Here is a 14,431-nt window from a genome sequence, read left to right as displayed (position 1 = left end):
AATGAACACAAAAAAGGTGATGTAGTACATTTTTAAAAAGGTATCTTGTCTTTCTTCACTTCCACTTTAAAGACACAACAAGTGTTGAAAGACAGCAGCGTTACAGTGTACCCCCCGCTGTACATTTCCTCCCTGCAAACACACACTCATGGAAGAGACACTTACACCAGCGAGGAATGGTCGACGAAGATGAGAAAATACTTTTAAATCTGATTTGTATTGAGGAATGATTTGTCGCTGCAACGTAAAACCAATCTTAATGTTTTCCACTCCGTGTTGCCAAGTGAGTGTCATAATGCACCAGTTTATCCCACACAGCAGCACACACGCTGTTCGACCTCTTCCTCCCTCCCTCGGCATTATGGGAGCGGGCCGTTTAAAAACAGAGCTATTTACGACTCAGCACTCTCCTCTAGATTTCCTGGAGTGTGACACCGGCAGCTCAGTTTAAAGATAGACGCACTTTTGGTTGGCTATCCGTCTATTTTGTACCGGGTCCATCTGTCTGTCTGCACACCTGCCTGCCTGTGAAACTTACTCAGCATGACCGTAATAAAGAAAATCACACTCACAAGCTTCTGCTATAGAATTCCAATGTATCATAAATGCTGCTTCTAACATATAATAAACAATGTATATACTTAATGTTAATTCTAACTTTGTATGGAATTTAAGATAATTCTTCATATAAAGATAAGGTAAGATAAACACCTACAGTACATTAGAATACATTTGTCCGTTTTGCCTGCCGTGTCTTGTTTTTAGCAACCTTTAGTACTAAATGTACTCTTTCCACCACTGGCATTGAATTGTAATATATTTGTCATTCAATTGTCATCAATTCCAGTTCCTTTCTGCTCTACATACAATGGTTAGCCGCTTAGGAGTTATAGTATAAGTGCAGGGGGTCATTATTCACTATTAATATAATGTTAAAAACATTGTTTTTAATGTTGGCCTTACATCAAATGAGAAATATCTCAAGTTAAAAAGAAAATCTTCCTGTGCTGCAAAACTAAAAGCATCTGTCGCCCTCTGGCGGTCAAAGCAATACATAGCAGACTGAGACACAGGTGAAAACAATGAATCAGTGATTATAAAGACACACTCACTGCAGGTCACTAGTTCAAACTAAAGGGAGTGAGGAGGAGGAAGACACAGCAGTACTCTACCAAACAATTCTAAAGACCCAGCAGCTTTTGTTACTGGTTTCTTTTTAAGTCTTATTTGAAGTAGTGAAGAGAAACTCAGACATGTCAGACAGATGTGTTGAAATCATGAGAGACAGCCGTCAGTCGTGGAATGATATCCCAGCAGGAAGACAGCTTCTCAGAACTCCTCCTATGACCGTTGTGAAGCAACAATTACATTTTTGTAATGAAGATTCAAGTGAGGAGCAGGTGGAGCCCCAGCTGGATATGGAGGTACATTATTTAACTGCACTCTTTATCAAACTATCTTATGGAATTGCATGTAAGTTAATCTGTTGTGCTTTTACCCAACAGGCAGATACTGCAGTTGAAGATGGCAATGACCAAAATGCGACATTCAACGCAATTGTACCAAAAACAGGTACGAAGAAATGTGGCGTATATGGCACAATCTGTCAAATGTTGAGATGCTGTTTTCCTTGTTTTATCTTTTATTGCATTTCAGAACCAGAAGAACCTAACACCATGCTGAAAGGAATGAAGGGCTGTCAGCTGACGCAGAATGACTTGGAGTTTATGGAAAAGATTAAAGAAGATAAACTTATTAAACAGCTGCAGGTAAGTGTGGCTTCCTCGCTACCTGCTGTTGATTGGAACCGTGTTATTCGGTCAGATTGCAATCATTGTTGTATAGTTTGATTTCTACCAAGGTGCTGATTAATTGTTTTCTTGCTTTGATTGTCCTCAGGGTGATTTGAAAGAGGTGCAGAGGTTGGTCAGTAAAGAACTGATGCAATTAGAGCTGGCGTTAGCTTCCAGGGAGAAAGCACAGGCTGATCTAAAGATGAGTGACGAGAAGCTTATTATCTTGCGTGTGTGGCGGGGTGGTGTGTTTGTAAATATTAATAGTATAAAATAGGGGGGCTTGCACCGAAGGATATAGACACAATCATTCAGGACACAGGTTCGTTAACTGAGGGGCGGAGACGTGTTTCAAAGTCATGACCCACTTACTCAAGATTAATACAAAGGGCTTGTTTTGAGCAGATTCAGGAAGGAACTACTTTCTTTCTATTGAACTACACCAGCTTGAAAAGGAATGGCGTTCTTCTCTGCTGAGCTGTAACTAGCTAGATTCAGGATCAAATCTAGTCCATAAGAACATGCACACGTCCTTCCGTGCAGAGATGCAATAACAAGAAAATGGTTCCTTTGGAGCTTCGAGGACAACAAGCTAAGTTCCAAGGCTTTGAATTGTTTGTAGTTCTGTATTTGACCCTGTCTGACCTTTTTTTTTTTTACCATCACTATAACGCTCTCCAAATGTTCAAGCTTATGTCGGCTAAAGACATTTTTACAATCCTTTTTATATTGACCCTAAAATAGCACTGTTTTCCAAAGAATGTCTTTCCCCCCCCCCCCCCCCCCCCCCCCCCCCCCCCCCCTCCTTTAAGAGTGTATAAATGTGAAAGATGATGGATCCTTTGAGATCATTCCATTGGCATTTACAGTCTCACATTTTGATAAAAAGCTTCAAACACAAACCCGCTGAGGTCATTGTATTTTCTACTTGTGTGAACTTTAAGTTGAATTCCTCCTGTTGTTTCCCTTCAGCACCCGTCCTGTGAAGACCTCATGGAGTGGGTAAAGAAGGTCCTCAGCATGACGTCACCATCCACCCAATTGGCAGACCTGGACCTCGATTGTTTCCTGGACACGGTGACGAAAGAAACCGTCCAAAAAGCCACGGAGGAGAAGCGGATTGAGATCCCTCGGATGGAGAACATGGTGGCAAACAAGTAAATAATAGCTCGATTAAATTACCTTTTTTAATGGAGGTGTGTCTTCTATTCTGGTGAATGTATGTGCTTGTGGGACAGCTCAAACATACACAACTCTAAAGGTACTTAAACTGACATGTAATGTAATGCTTAAAAACAAAGGAAGAAGAGGGAAGCGAAAGAGAGAGGGCAGCTTGAACAAAATGTGGCCAGTCAACAGGTAAGAGACGCTCCAACTTGTGTAAAAGAAAATTAAGTGATTTCTATATAACATTTGTTTGTATCTGATTTCAGCTGAAGGTACATGGATTAATGAGCCAAATGTCAAACCTGATATGTGAACTTTCACAAGAAGAGGTGAGAATCTGATTTGATGTTCTTATAAACAACCATTTGTGGGTGGATTTACTGTTCTTTAAAGACAATATCTTGTTTAACAGGACGCATATAAGGCTCTTGAAATCCGGATGAACACTCAAGAAGCAGCAGCAGGAATGGAAGCAGATAAAGTTGTCGTCAAAGAGGAACCACAAGATCCTAAAGTGCAAGCCAAAACTCGTGGAAAGGGAAGACTGAAGGCTGTTACGTTTCAAGATCAAGCAAAGATCAAAACTAAATCCAGGCGCAAGCTCGCAGACGGTAAAACTGAGAGTGGGAAACATGATAAAGAGAAGCCAACGAAGGCTGTTAAAGAATCCAAAGGGCCACAAAAGAGAGTCCAGAAGCAAGAGGCAAGTTCCCAAGAGGCTTTGCAGTCTGTAGGAGGGAGGAGAAAGAAACCTGCAGCTACAAAACCAAAAAGTGGTGTGAAAACTGAGGAAGCTCCGTCCACGACCCGACGGGAAGCTCCGTCCACGACCCGACGGGAAGCTCCGTCCACGACCCGAGGGGATGCTCCGTCCACGACCCGACGGGAAGCTCCGTCCACGACCCGACGGGAAGCTCCGTCCACGACCCGACGGGAAGCTCCGTCCACGACCCGACGGGAATCTCCGTCCACGACCCGAGGGGATGCTCCGTCCACGACCCGACGGGAAGCTCCGTCCACGACCCGACTGGAAGCTCCGTCCACGCCCCAACAGGAAGCTCCCCCCCAGGGCAGGAAGGAGGAGACCACTGTTCTGAGGAGGTCCAAGAGGATCGCCAGCAAGTCTCACTGACACCACACCTGTTTTAATAATGGTGGATGTCGTGCCCTACAAAATCAAACACAAAAAACCTGGTGAACCCCGCTACAATTAGTATTGGACTGTAACACCCTTGACTTAGTCTTGTTGCTAAGTCACTTTCAGTAATGGGTTTGACATTAAGTTGTATTCTATTACATGTCATTTTAAGAATCTGTTTAATTTGTAATATGAAAATAAAGTGGTGATTTCATGAGACTAGTTTCACACCTGAATGTTCATTGTTGGGGGGGGAAAACGTTTTCACTTGCAGTAAAGTAAAAAAAGATAAACCTTATGATGGCTTTAATGAGAATATTGATTTCAAATGTAAAACTGACTGAAGGACAGTCTGCAAAGGGAGGAAAAACGTCATTAGTACTGAAGCCTATTCAATGTTTGTTCAATGACACTTCATATGATTGAATGCTTGTCAGCACAGGGGCCTGAAGTCAAGTTGAACTGCTATATGCACAAAAGTACACACGTTCTTTGTTTATTGATGGCTTGCATATTGGCAATTTGTTTATTATTTGCTGTGAATGATTTAAGAAGATTTGGTTAGAAATGAGTCACTAGCGCTGCTGAATCACTCCCATTTCCCTCTTAGTGATTTTTGGATGTCAGAGCGGCACTTTGGGTGTAACAATGTTCGTTTTACATTAACTCCCAATCAATGGGGAGGAAGGAAAAACAGCTCTCTTCGTCGTGGGTCTGGAGTGGGAAAACATTGTGCTGACAGCTGGAATGTTTCAAGGCACCTTCTTAAGTTACAAATGAAGTTTGAACCGACGGTCAGATTTGTCCATCATTTCTGCAGTCTTAGAGGAACATCTCTCTTACAGCTACAGTTCTGATATGTTTTCCCACCTAGCTCTTGATCCTCCTGCAATCTGGTTGGCTCGTTCTCAGTCTGACTGTAATCCCCAGAACCTGACGAGGGATTTCCCTTTCACCCCTCCAAAATATGCATCCACAGATCCCTGATTGGGGCGATGTTTAAAGGTCCAGTACAGACCAAAGTAATACAAGCACAGGGCAGGAATCATGGCTCCATATCCTGTTAAGTTGAATAGTCTACTCCAAATAAAGTCAATTTACCAGCAAACTAATCACAAGCAATTCGTTTTTTCTAGTGTGGTTTAGTTTTGGCTGCCTTTTCCCCTGTTATTTCTTCGCTTTGTCTCGGCGTTCCTCCCAGTTTCTCTGCTTGTGTTTGCCAAACCTGAAGCACTTAACTGTTTTTTTTTTTAGAATCGAGGCATGGGAACGTTACCTCAAATACGTCAAATTTGGAAATCAGATCTTGTTTACGGAAGGAGTCCAAGCAGACCGGATCCTGGCCCAAGGAATTGTGGGTCATGGATTATATACAACTGTCTTTCACCTTGTGGCGGGATAAACTTCCCTCTCTATTTAGGCACTTCTCTAAATGTTTAACTTATTTGCAAATTGGCTTTAACAGTAGCTATTGTTTGAGTAGACTCATTCATTTATTGGGTGGTGCCATAATGTACCACAATATACTGTAACTATAATAATCGTGGTACATTGCAGGTATATTAAAATATGTTTTTCCAGTGTTACGGACATTGACCCCTTGACCTTCCATTTGGAGATATGTCAACTCTTTTATTTAAATATCTGAAGGAATTTTTTGTTCATTTGTATATGTGATATTTGTGTACTAGACTTAAGTGTTCTGTCCTCCTAATTATACTAATATCAGAGGAAAGTGTTTTACTCCAATATAAATATTTTTTATTTGGTTTAGAAACGTTAAAGATGGCTGCAGTCATGAACATGTTGTATTGAATCATTTTTCAAGTGTCTGAAACTAAATAATATGGTTACCATGGAAGGAAATTAGTAGTGAGTCATAACTGCGTCCAAGACCCTTGTTACTGTAGTAGTTTGTTTGGCTCCATTGTGTAAAATCCCCCAGGATAGTAGAAGACAGGACGGAAGGAAGTCTTGTAAGTGTTGGGAAACAAACTGAAAAATACAATTCTATAGACTAAACATTTTTGACAAAGCCTGCACAGGGAGGAACTTGCTGCATTATTATCACATTAAAGGAATCATTAACCACGTCATCTATCATCAGTTTGTAGGACTTGTGATAGTTCATCAGAGAGGTTTACTCGGGCATGACCAAGGCATTGTCAGTGAGGCATACATTGGAATAATTTAGATTGAATTTGATGGGTTTTTAATATCCGTAGAAAAAGGACTTTAAAGTGTTACTTAGTAACCAGCTTCTATTTTACAGTAAATAGATCTTTGTAATTCAAAGAGACAGCAAAGAAATGAAGGCCCTGTTTGGTGCATCAAGGCAAGCTGTTTCCAGGCGTTGTGCTAAGCTAAGCTAATCAGGTTTTAGTGGTAGCTTCATATGTACCCATTGACTGTGTGAAGTGGACTTCATACATACATGTTCAGAGTCAGAGGCTGCTGCTTGTGTTTACAGTACAGTTTAGAACATGATGGAGACCTCAATGTCTGTGAATCCACCACATGAGCTTTATTGCTCAGGGTTGTGTGCACTTAAATGTTGACATCCTTGGTGGTCTGAATGAGGCACATGCTACAGCATGTGCCTCATTCAGACCACCAAGGACATTAACTGAGAGACATTAACATATACTCAATAGGCCAGCACTTTCAGAACAGCTCATGTGAAAAATGCTATAAATACCAGTAGCCCAAAAAAGGAGGCAAAGCGCCTCCACCCACACCTGCAGTCAATTAGTCCCTCGGTCCGCTGTATCTCATGTAACAGACTCCATTAGCTGAGCATGGAGTCTCACAACCTGCTGTCAAATCCTACTGAGGAGGATATTTATTGAAGTATTGTTTTGGAGTATAGTTATGGAGTTTTAAAAAATGAACAGGAAACTATTTGTTCCATCTGTTTGAGTGAGTAGTGAAGCCCATGTTTCTAAAACAGGCAGACAAACTTATGGCCCTTTGGATTTTCGCGTCTATAAACGTCCATCGTGGGTTCTTAACATCGTCTCTCTCAGTCAACACAGACGGTGTGTAATCTCTCTCCATGGAACTCAATCGAGCCAATAACAACTTGTTCTCCTGGCAAATGAAAAGAGGGCGCTCAGTCTGTTGAAGCTGGACAAACAGGGCCCAGAACATAGACCCACTGTAAAAACCAACAGGAGTATTCTGCCTTTCCTTTTTTCTGGTCTGGCTATGTTTTTATTCCGTCTCTGTTTTGAGATTAACACATCAATTCAACAAAAAATAGGACTTGTTTCTTCTTTCCCACAGACATTCTCATTTTAATGACGAGTACAATTACTAAGCATTAACCTTAGCACACTTTAACAAAGCACAATATTTATGGAATCAAGCTCGTTTTGGGTATTAGTTGGAGTCTATTAGGCATCAATGATTCAGCCTGTGTGCGTGAAGAAGGCCAGGGTGAGTTTACCCTGCTCTTCAGAGGAATGCTGGGAATTGTTTGCACTGCCAGACAGCTCAGTTTAGCTGTTTCTGGAAGCACAAACTCCTTTATTTTGCCTGTCAATATATGCATTAGAGTGTTATGTTCCACCCTGTAAAGAGCACAGTGGCCCTGGTATTATGGCTGCGGCCTTTTTGCGTTAATGGTGTTTGGGAAGCCTTTGATGGAAGTTGAAATGGATTACGTGTCTGAGTGTGTGCTTTTAAACCCGTGATAGACAGAATCTGGGATCGACATTCGGTCTCTCATGCTAGCGGACATGTGTCAACGTCTGCATGGGCCAGGCAAAAAAAGTGAGCCTGTTTTTGAAGATATTAATGCAAATATTTTGCCAGGAGCAGAAATAAAACAGGGCTACCTCTGACATGTAAGCAGGAAGGAATTCAGCTCTTTGCCTCACAAAAAAAAAGCATTGCTGTTCAACATCACACTGCAGCTTTTGACAAAGGTTCATGAAAACACACGACAAGACTCTCTAATGATACTTTGGCGTGGAAATACCTGTGGTTTGGTGTTCCTCGTAGTTCAAAGCGTGTGCTGGAGGAAGTGGCTGTAAATGCTCACCCTCCCACTACAGCGTGACCTACAGAATAGGTGGAAGGAGAGGAATCCATCATTTGTGTGAAAATGATCCCCTAAAGGAGTCTGGACACATCTAACAGCCATGGTTCATGGAAAAGAAACAAGGTTTTGGTTCTTTGTCAATTATTTCAGGCTATTATATTTCATACCTTTTCTTCCAGTGGCATGCCCGCAGACAGCTGCCATTCCAGACTCCAGAGCATTAATATAAGCGTATTCATGTGATCAATTCAAAGGAAGTGCGCACAAACCCAAATATTCGGACTAATAAAGTAATAACTGTGCTTGGTCCCACACATAGACTGTATATAAGAAGATGTAATCCCATTGGTCTGTGGACTACGGTTTTGGCACCTGGAGTTTGGCAATTTGGCGGTTGCCTTCGTTTTCTTTGGAACCAAGACATGAGAGGGTTAAGCGAACTCTGAACAAGACATTTCTAGGCACCAACCTGTCAATCACAACATTAACTCATTTGGAAATTGTTTACTTAGGTAATAAATCATGTGAGAAGTAGGCTCATTTTTTCGTAGACTTCAACACAATAGGCTCCTTTCTGCAACCAGTGAAGTTTGGTGATGTTTTAAGTAGTTTGCGACTCACTAGTTAGCTTTGTTTCTGGCAAATGAAAGAGGAATATATATATACTTCTGGATGGTGTCTCAAAGTGTGTGTGTTAGCTTCTAAACTAGCAGAACGTTCAGAACTAGAAGTAATATCTAATTTATTTATTTTTGAACATGTTTTGCTGCTGGTCAGAATTGGATGAATATAACGTGGAACATACAGTATGTGTGTTAGTTGTTGAGTTGACTCGGGACAAATGTGTTTGTCTGTAAAGCTCTAATGTGAAGTTGAAAAAAGGCCAGAACAGCTGATCCTCACATTATTAGACCTTTCAACAGAATGTAGGCTCAATGAGCCAAAGCGTCTACGAGACATATGCTGTTATCCGTCTTATTTTTAGACTTATAAGGGTGTGGGAATGCAGAGTTTAGCACTGGTATGGGGTTCAAAGCAAACATTTAGTCGATCCCCTGGACTTCTTGTTGAAGGCTAACTCCTGAGTCCACACGGTACCCCTCCCACAGAGACTGCTATTAAACCCATATTTATGTTCTGTTTGCCGTCTGGTTCCTTTTATAAGTGATTGCAAAAAAAATAGCATTAGGGTGAAAGAATCCCAACTTTTTGTTGAGAAATGTAATAATAAACACCTTTCTGTGTCCGGCTTATTATGTGTCAAATATGTTATAATACTCTTGTTTTATTTTAACAGTGTGGGCAAATACACTAAATGAATGTACTTTACATATTAACCCAAGCTATTATCTGATATATAATATTCCTATACAAGCAAAAGTCCTGCAATGAAAATGTTACTTAACTAAAGGTATGTAAAGATAATCAGGAAAATGCACCCACATGTAAAAGTACTCATTAATAACTATGATGCTAGCCTATTTAATACAAATCTGATATTTTAATTGTGCATACAAAGCAGGATTTGATTGTAGTTGGTTGAGGTTTAACTCCTTTGAAATGAAGTGGAAGTACAAAGTGGCATGGAAAGAAAAGGCTCAAGTAAGGGACTGCAAATTGTAGTAACTATAGTACTTGAGTAAATGGTTGCTGGGTGGGTGTGGGGGGGCCATGGAGAGACTTGCCTGGTCTTGGTCAAACAGCATTTCCATGAGAAACTGAACATGGGCCCCCGACATGTCTGTCTGAAGAACCTGCAGGAGAATTGCAAGTAAAGACGAAGCAGCTGAATCAGACGTCCCCATGTGTTCACAAATGTTTTGATACCTAGAAAAGAAGTTTACATAAGAAGAAGAAAGTGGAAACATTTTCCACTTTGAGCTCAAACCTAGTGTGCAAAGACTTTGGCCAGACTGCACACTACATGAACAGACAATGACTCAGGGCTTTTCAAACTGTGAGCAGGCTCTATTTTTTTGGATCCACCTAAATTTGATTAATTTACTTCCCACCATCAAACAGCAGGGGTTTCCAGTCCACAAATATTTGGCCCCCGTTCCAAGGGCAAATCAGGAATGAAATGCAAACCAAAGCGTTTGGCTCTTACTTCCAGCCAAATAAATATAACATTTGAGAGGGAGGCTCTTAGAGCTGCGGTACTTTCTCGTATACATGCAGTAATCTTGACAGATATTACCTTCGCGTCCAAGGCCTCAGAGTCGGATGACAACTTAGTTGACATAATGTGGATGAAATATGGAAAATGAGTGCAAAAGGTCTCCCTTTTAACGCCAGATATTATAAGGCAACAAGAACATCCTGTTTTATTCACAAGTTAAAAGAGCATATTCTGGTATAAGTACACAGTGAGGCGTTATACTAAGAGTGACACATTTCCCCCGTTCTTTTAATCAAATTACTGTCTACTCCAGTCCAATTTATTTCTAAAGGGTTTTGGCAAGTGTTTTCAGAGGTGTGCATTTGTGTGAGTGGATATAAGAAAGGAGTTGGTTGCTGACTGACCGCAAATAAGTAGAACAAGTAAACATTTATGCATTATGTTTGCTACTTTTCATAATGCAAGTAGTCTAATCCTGTTAGACTCCTGCCTAGAAACACAGGGACATTAGACTTTGCACAGAAGCTCTATTGATTAAGAATGTTGGAATACCTGAATGTGGTTACTTTCCCTTTTATAAAGTCTTTGTGGACAAGAAAGGTTCACTGAGTTGCATTTTGGGAAATGTAGAATGCTGGCACCCTGGAGCTTGGATTATACTAAGGAATAAAAGTCAATATATATATATTTTAGCTTCTGCAGCTTTAACTCTGCGCTGTTTTTTGAGTATGTCTCTTCATGTTGGTAGGAAGTACATTTTGCTGGTACACTTAGCATTTCTGTCGCAGTTTTGTTTTTATTTCCACTCATTTTTGGTTAAATATTGATGACCTGACACTAGAGATAGATACTCCAGTTTATCCTTATTGTAGAACAAAGCTTTTTGTATACATTTATTAGATTTGAATGTTTTAGTGATTGTCTATCAGAGAAACAAGCTAAACACATGTTCGAGGTAGACTGCTGTATTTAGAGTTTTTTAAGGTTGTACTCACCGTCAGAAAACCTTAGCGTTGATTAATGAAGGGATACTAACTGTGGTTAGCTGACTCAATGACAAACTCCCATGATGCCACTTGTTTTTGGTGTTGCATAATGGAAAATGTTGGATGCCAACAATAACGTTGCTAGAAAAGGGATAAAAGTTGATAACGACACATGTGGAAACATTTTACCTTTCAAACTGACCATATCTAGTATAACTGTTGCCCTGTAAATGTCATCAAATCGAAGCTAATCCAACCAATTAACTTCAGCCAGCAAATTGGTGTATAATCATGTATTATTCCCGGTCTGCTGAACCTAGACGATGGCGTCACTCTAAGGAAAACATCCACTCTGGGATGCATACACACACCACACCTCGACATACTGTATGTCCAGTAGTGACAGACAAAGCAGGAAAGGTGATTGGCCCTGTACACCTCTGCTGTTTCTGTCCACACATCAGCCTTCATGTTGGTAGAGGCGGTCAGCGTCTAATGATCCTTTTCCTGTGATATCACGGGGGGCTGGCGTGCTTTGGTTTGCTCTAAATTGGCCTGAAAACACGCAGTAACCAAATGAATGAACAGTATACTGCTGCGCTACTTCTGTTATGTATTAGGTTGCTGTCCCACGTCGCATGCCACAGTGAATGGCTTACTCACTGTGACATTTATTTGATAATAATATTTGAACTTCTGAGTACTTCAAATGTTTCTTAGCACAGGATTGATGTTTGTGAGGGTTCTATATTTTCTTTAAAAGTTCACCATTCAAAAATGAAACAGCTAAAGTGCAGCTCCAGTGGCACGTTTGCATGTATTTGATGTGCAGAGTAGAGTCTGTATTAGTTTGTGTTCAATTAAAGTGACAATAGAGTTCTCCAAGCTCCTTTCTTGTGTAGCGTGTTGCTGTGCCAGCAGAGAAATACATGTTGATATTACGAGCACATGTGTAGCATGGGTTACCGTCTATCCAAAACAGATTTCTTGTGATTTAATTAAATGCATATTCTTGGAAATGTTCGCAGAGCAGTAAGTCAGCTGTGGCACTGTCTCTGAACTGATTCAGAGACAGATGATGCTCCCATAACTCAAGTGCACATAGTTAGACGGTTAGACTACTTTAATGTAAGTTAAAACCTTGACTTTAAGACATCAACAAATGAAAGAATAATTTTGAACCTTGCCTCTAAAATGTGTGCCAAAAAGATCATTTAAAACAATATAAATATTATTTTAAAATGCTATCCTTTAATTGGTGTCAGGTAGCTCTCTTTATAAGGCTTATTCAAAAAACATATTGTGTAGTTACAGCTCAGTTTGATTGGTTGAGTTTAAATCAGCTGTGTTTAGTATTCTGAGCATACAGGGACACCTGATTGGTCGGGGGGGGAAAGCACATGTGATACTAATAACATTAACGACTTGTGTTATTGTTATTTCTTTGTTGTTTTCCTCTTGTTTTTGCTTCACTCATCCCTTCATTTTCAAAGTAAAAGCCAAGTTTGACAAGCACAAGTTTCCTATTGAGGTAAATGTCGGTACATTCTTGGGTTAACCTGTAACACGTTTGCGCTATAGTCAACCAATTAAGCTGTTTCTGCCTCCTCTATCTGTCAGAAAAACACATTCAAAGAAAAAGGCCAAATTATTTTTTGAAGACATCAGTGTTAGACCTTGGGCATTTCACACCGCCTGCTGGCTTTGATGAAGGGATGAAGGCAATCTGTCGTCTCCAGAATCTTTTGTATCCGGCTGCCAAACTCTCAAACCATCCACCAAAAATGGAGAGGAACATTGGAGTCGCAGAACGGATTCAAAGCGCCTCTGAGACGAAAGGATTTACAGCCAGACAGAAATATTCAGGGGTGGTCGTGAAAAGAGAAAGTCGTCACTGCACAAAGTAACTGGCTCCAGCTTGTTTCACTGTGGAAGCACTGCAGACCGTGTTGAATAATGCATAACATTTCACCGTATATCAACTGGGAACATATATACAGTTTTGCCTCATTGCATTAGGACTAATAGTCTTCTTGCCCCAAAGCTGTAACTGTTTGCATTGTTTCATTTAATGACATCCTGTAAGTCCAGGACCTGCATTTGTCAAGTTGTTTTGAGCCAAAAACCTTACAAAAGTGCTCTGCAAAGGACACAAAACAGTTAAGGTGGCTTGACAGGAATCATGAGGAAAAAGGTGCTATCAGACTTGATACATCAAACATTTAAAAAAGGTATTATTTTTGAATAGTTTAGTGTACAGACTGGGATTCAACTCACTAAGTGCAAAGAGAGAAAACCCTCTTCACCACTATTCCTTTTGCCAGGTCCGTGGTCACATTATAGAACCAGACTGATGTGAAGATTTTAATTGCTTTGCTTGTGAAATAGTTGGCTCTATTCTGAATCCTCACACTTTCCCAGGTTTTAATGAAATGCCAGCCACAGTCTTAAAACTCTCAATTATTTCCTTTCTTTAGCAAATAATCAAGGGGTGAACTGGAGGAAGGGGAACGTCTGCAGACGGCTAAGTCTAAGTCGTTAGGTGGCTTTATGACGAGGGGTCCCATTACCAGACAAAATGGACAGATGTAGGTCTACTAAGATCTGAGGGACACCCAGATCACCAATCCCTTTGTTATAATATCAATACGCTTGGTAACGTCCCATGAAAAAATCACCATGAAATACAAAAATGACTCCTTAAACCTTTGGTGGCATGAGGTAAATAACTAAAGTAAATAGGACATGCCTCTGACTATGTTCCCGTACCCCATATGTCAGAGAAAAAGGCCAGGAAAATAAATTAAAAGTGAACCCACGAAGACTCTCAGTTCTTTCCCCACTGGTTTGTTGGTTTTGGAGCATTAACACATTGCTATTTTTTTTACCAAATGGTAGATGAAAGCCATGCCCACGAATGAATTATATTTATGATGACTGGATTCGTCACATTTTATTCAATCACATAGATCAAATAGCATTAGGAAAATATGTGTGTGATGCCCATGAATAGCACCAACTTTTTTAAGATCAAAATAATGTGAACCAAGTAAAACGTTAGACAAAAACATCACATGGATTTGTTACTAACTGCTGTGGTAACAGAGCATCCACCTGTAAGCATTACTAATGAGTGCCAATCCCCCAGATGAAAGCAGGCTGATCGAGGAACAGGAAACAGTT

General features: G+C 40.5%; 1 protein-coding gene across 3 annotated transcripts; it reads left to right on the top strand.

The window, feature by feature from the left end:
- The first annotated feature begins 1,140 nt into the window (after positions 1 to 1,140).
- On the top strand, positions 1,141 to 4,317 carry si:dkeyp-34c12.1 (uncharacterized protein LOC570187 homolog). 3 transcript variants are annotated; one of them, XM_034217104.1, is made up of 8 exons: positions 1,141 to 1,424; positions 1,506 to 1,572; positions 1,657 to 1,769; positions 1,900 to 1,914; positions 2,766 to 2,950; positions 3,095 to 3,152; positions 3,227 to 3,289; positions 3,373 to 4,317. In XM_034217104.1, exons 1-8 carry the CDS (start codon positions 1,254 to 1,256, stop codon positions 4,090 to 4,092), a joined length of 1,392 nt encoding a protein of 463 aa, XP_034072995.1. In that variant the 5' UTR covers positions 1,141 to 1,253; the 3' UTR covers positions 4,093 to 4,317. The 3 variants fall into 3 exon arrangements, with proteins under 3 accessions (XP_034072995.1, XP_034072994.1, XP_034072996.1); XM_034217103.1 differs by having other exon boundaries at positions 1,900 to 1,995; positions 2,769 to 2,950; XM_034217105.1 differs by lacking the exon at positions 1,900 to 1,914.
- Positions 4,318 to 14,431: the final 10,114 nt, after the last annotated feature.

Source organism: Gymnodraco acuticeps, unplaced genomic scaffold, assembly GCF_902827175.1.
Source record: "Gymnodraco acuticeps unplaced genomic scaffold, fGymAcu1.1, whole genome shotgun sequence".
NCBI classification, from domain to species: domain Eukaryota; kingdom Metazoa; phylum Chordata; class Actinopteri; order Perciformes; family Bathydraconidae; genus Gymnodraco; species Gymnodraco acuticeps.
Note: the sequence above shows the minus strand (reverse complement) of the source record. Positions and strands in the feature narration are given on the sequence as shown.

What these genes read in the sequence shown, in the direction of transcription:
- si:dkeyp-34c12.1 (XM_034217103.1), top strand. Translation starts at nt 1,254, where the DNA reads ATGTCAGACAGATGTGTTGAAATCATGAGAGACAGCCGTCAGTCGTGG. An exon ending in AACTTATTAAACAGCTGCAG is followed by an intron (nt 1,770 to 1,899) that starts GTAAGTGTGGCT and finishes GATTGTCCTCAG; the next exon opens with GGTGATTTGAAAGAGGTGCA. An exon ending in GTGAACTTTCACAAGAAGAG is followed by an intron (nt 3,290 to 3,372) that starts GTGAGAATCTGA and finishes CTTGTTTAACAG; the next exon opens with GACGCATATAAGGCTCTTGA.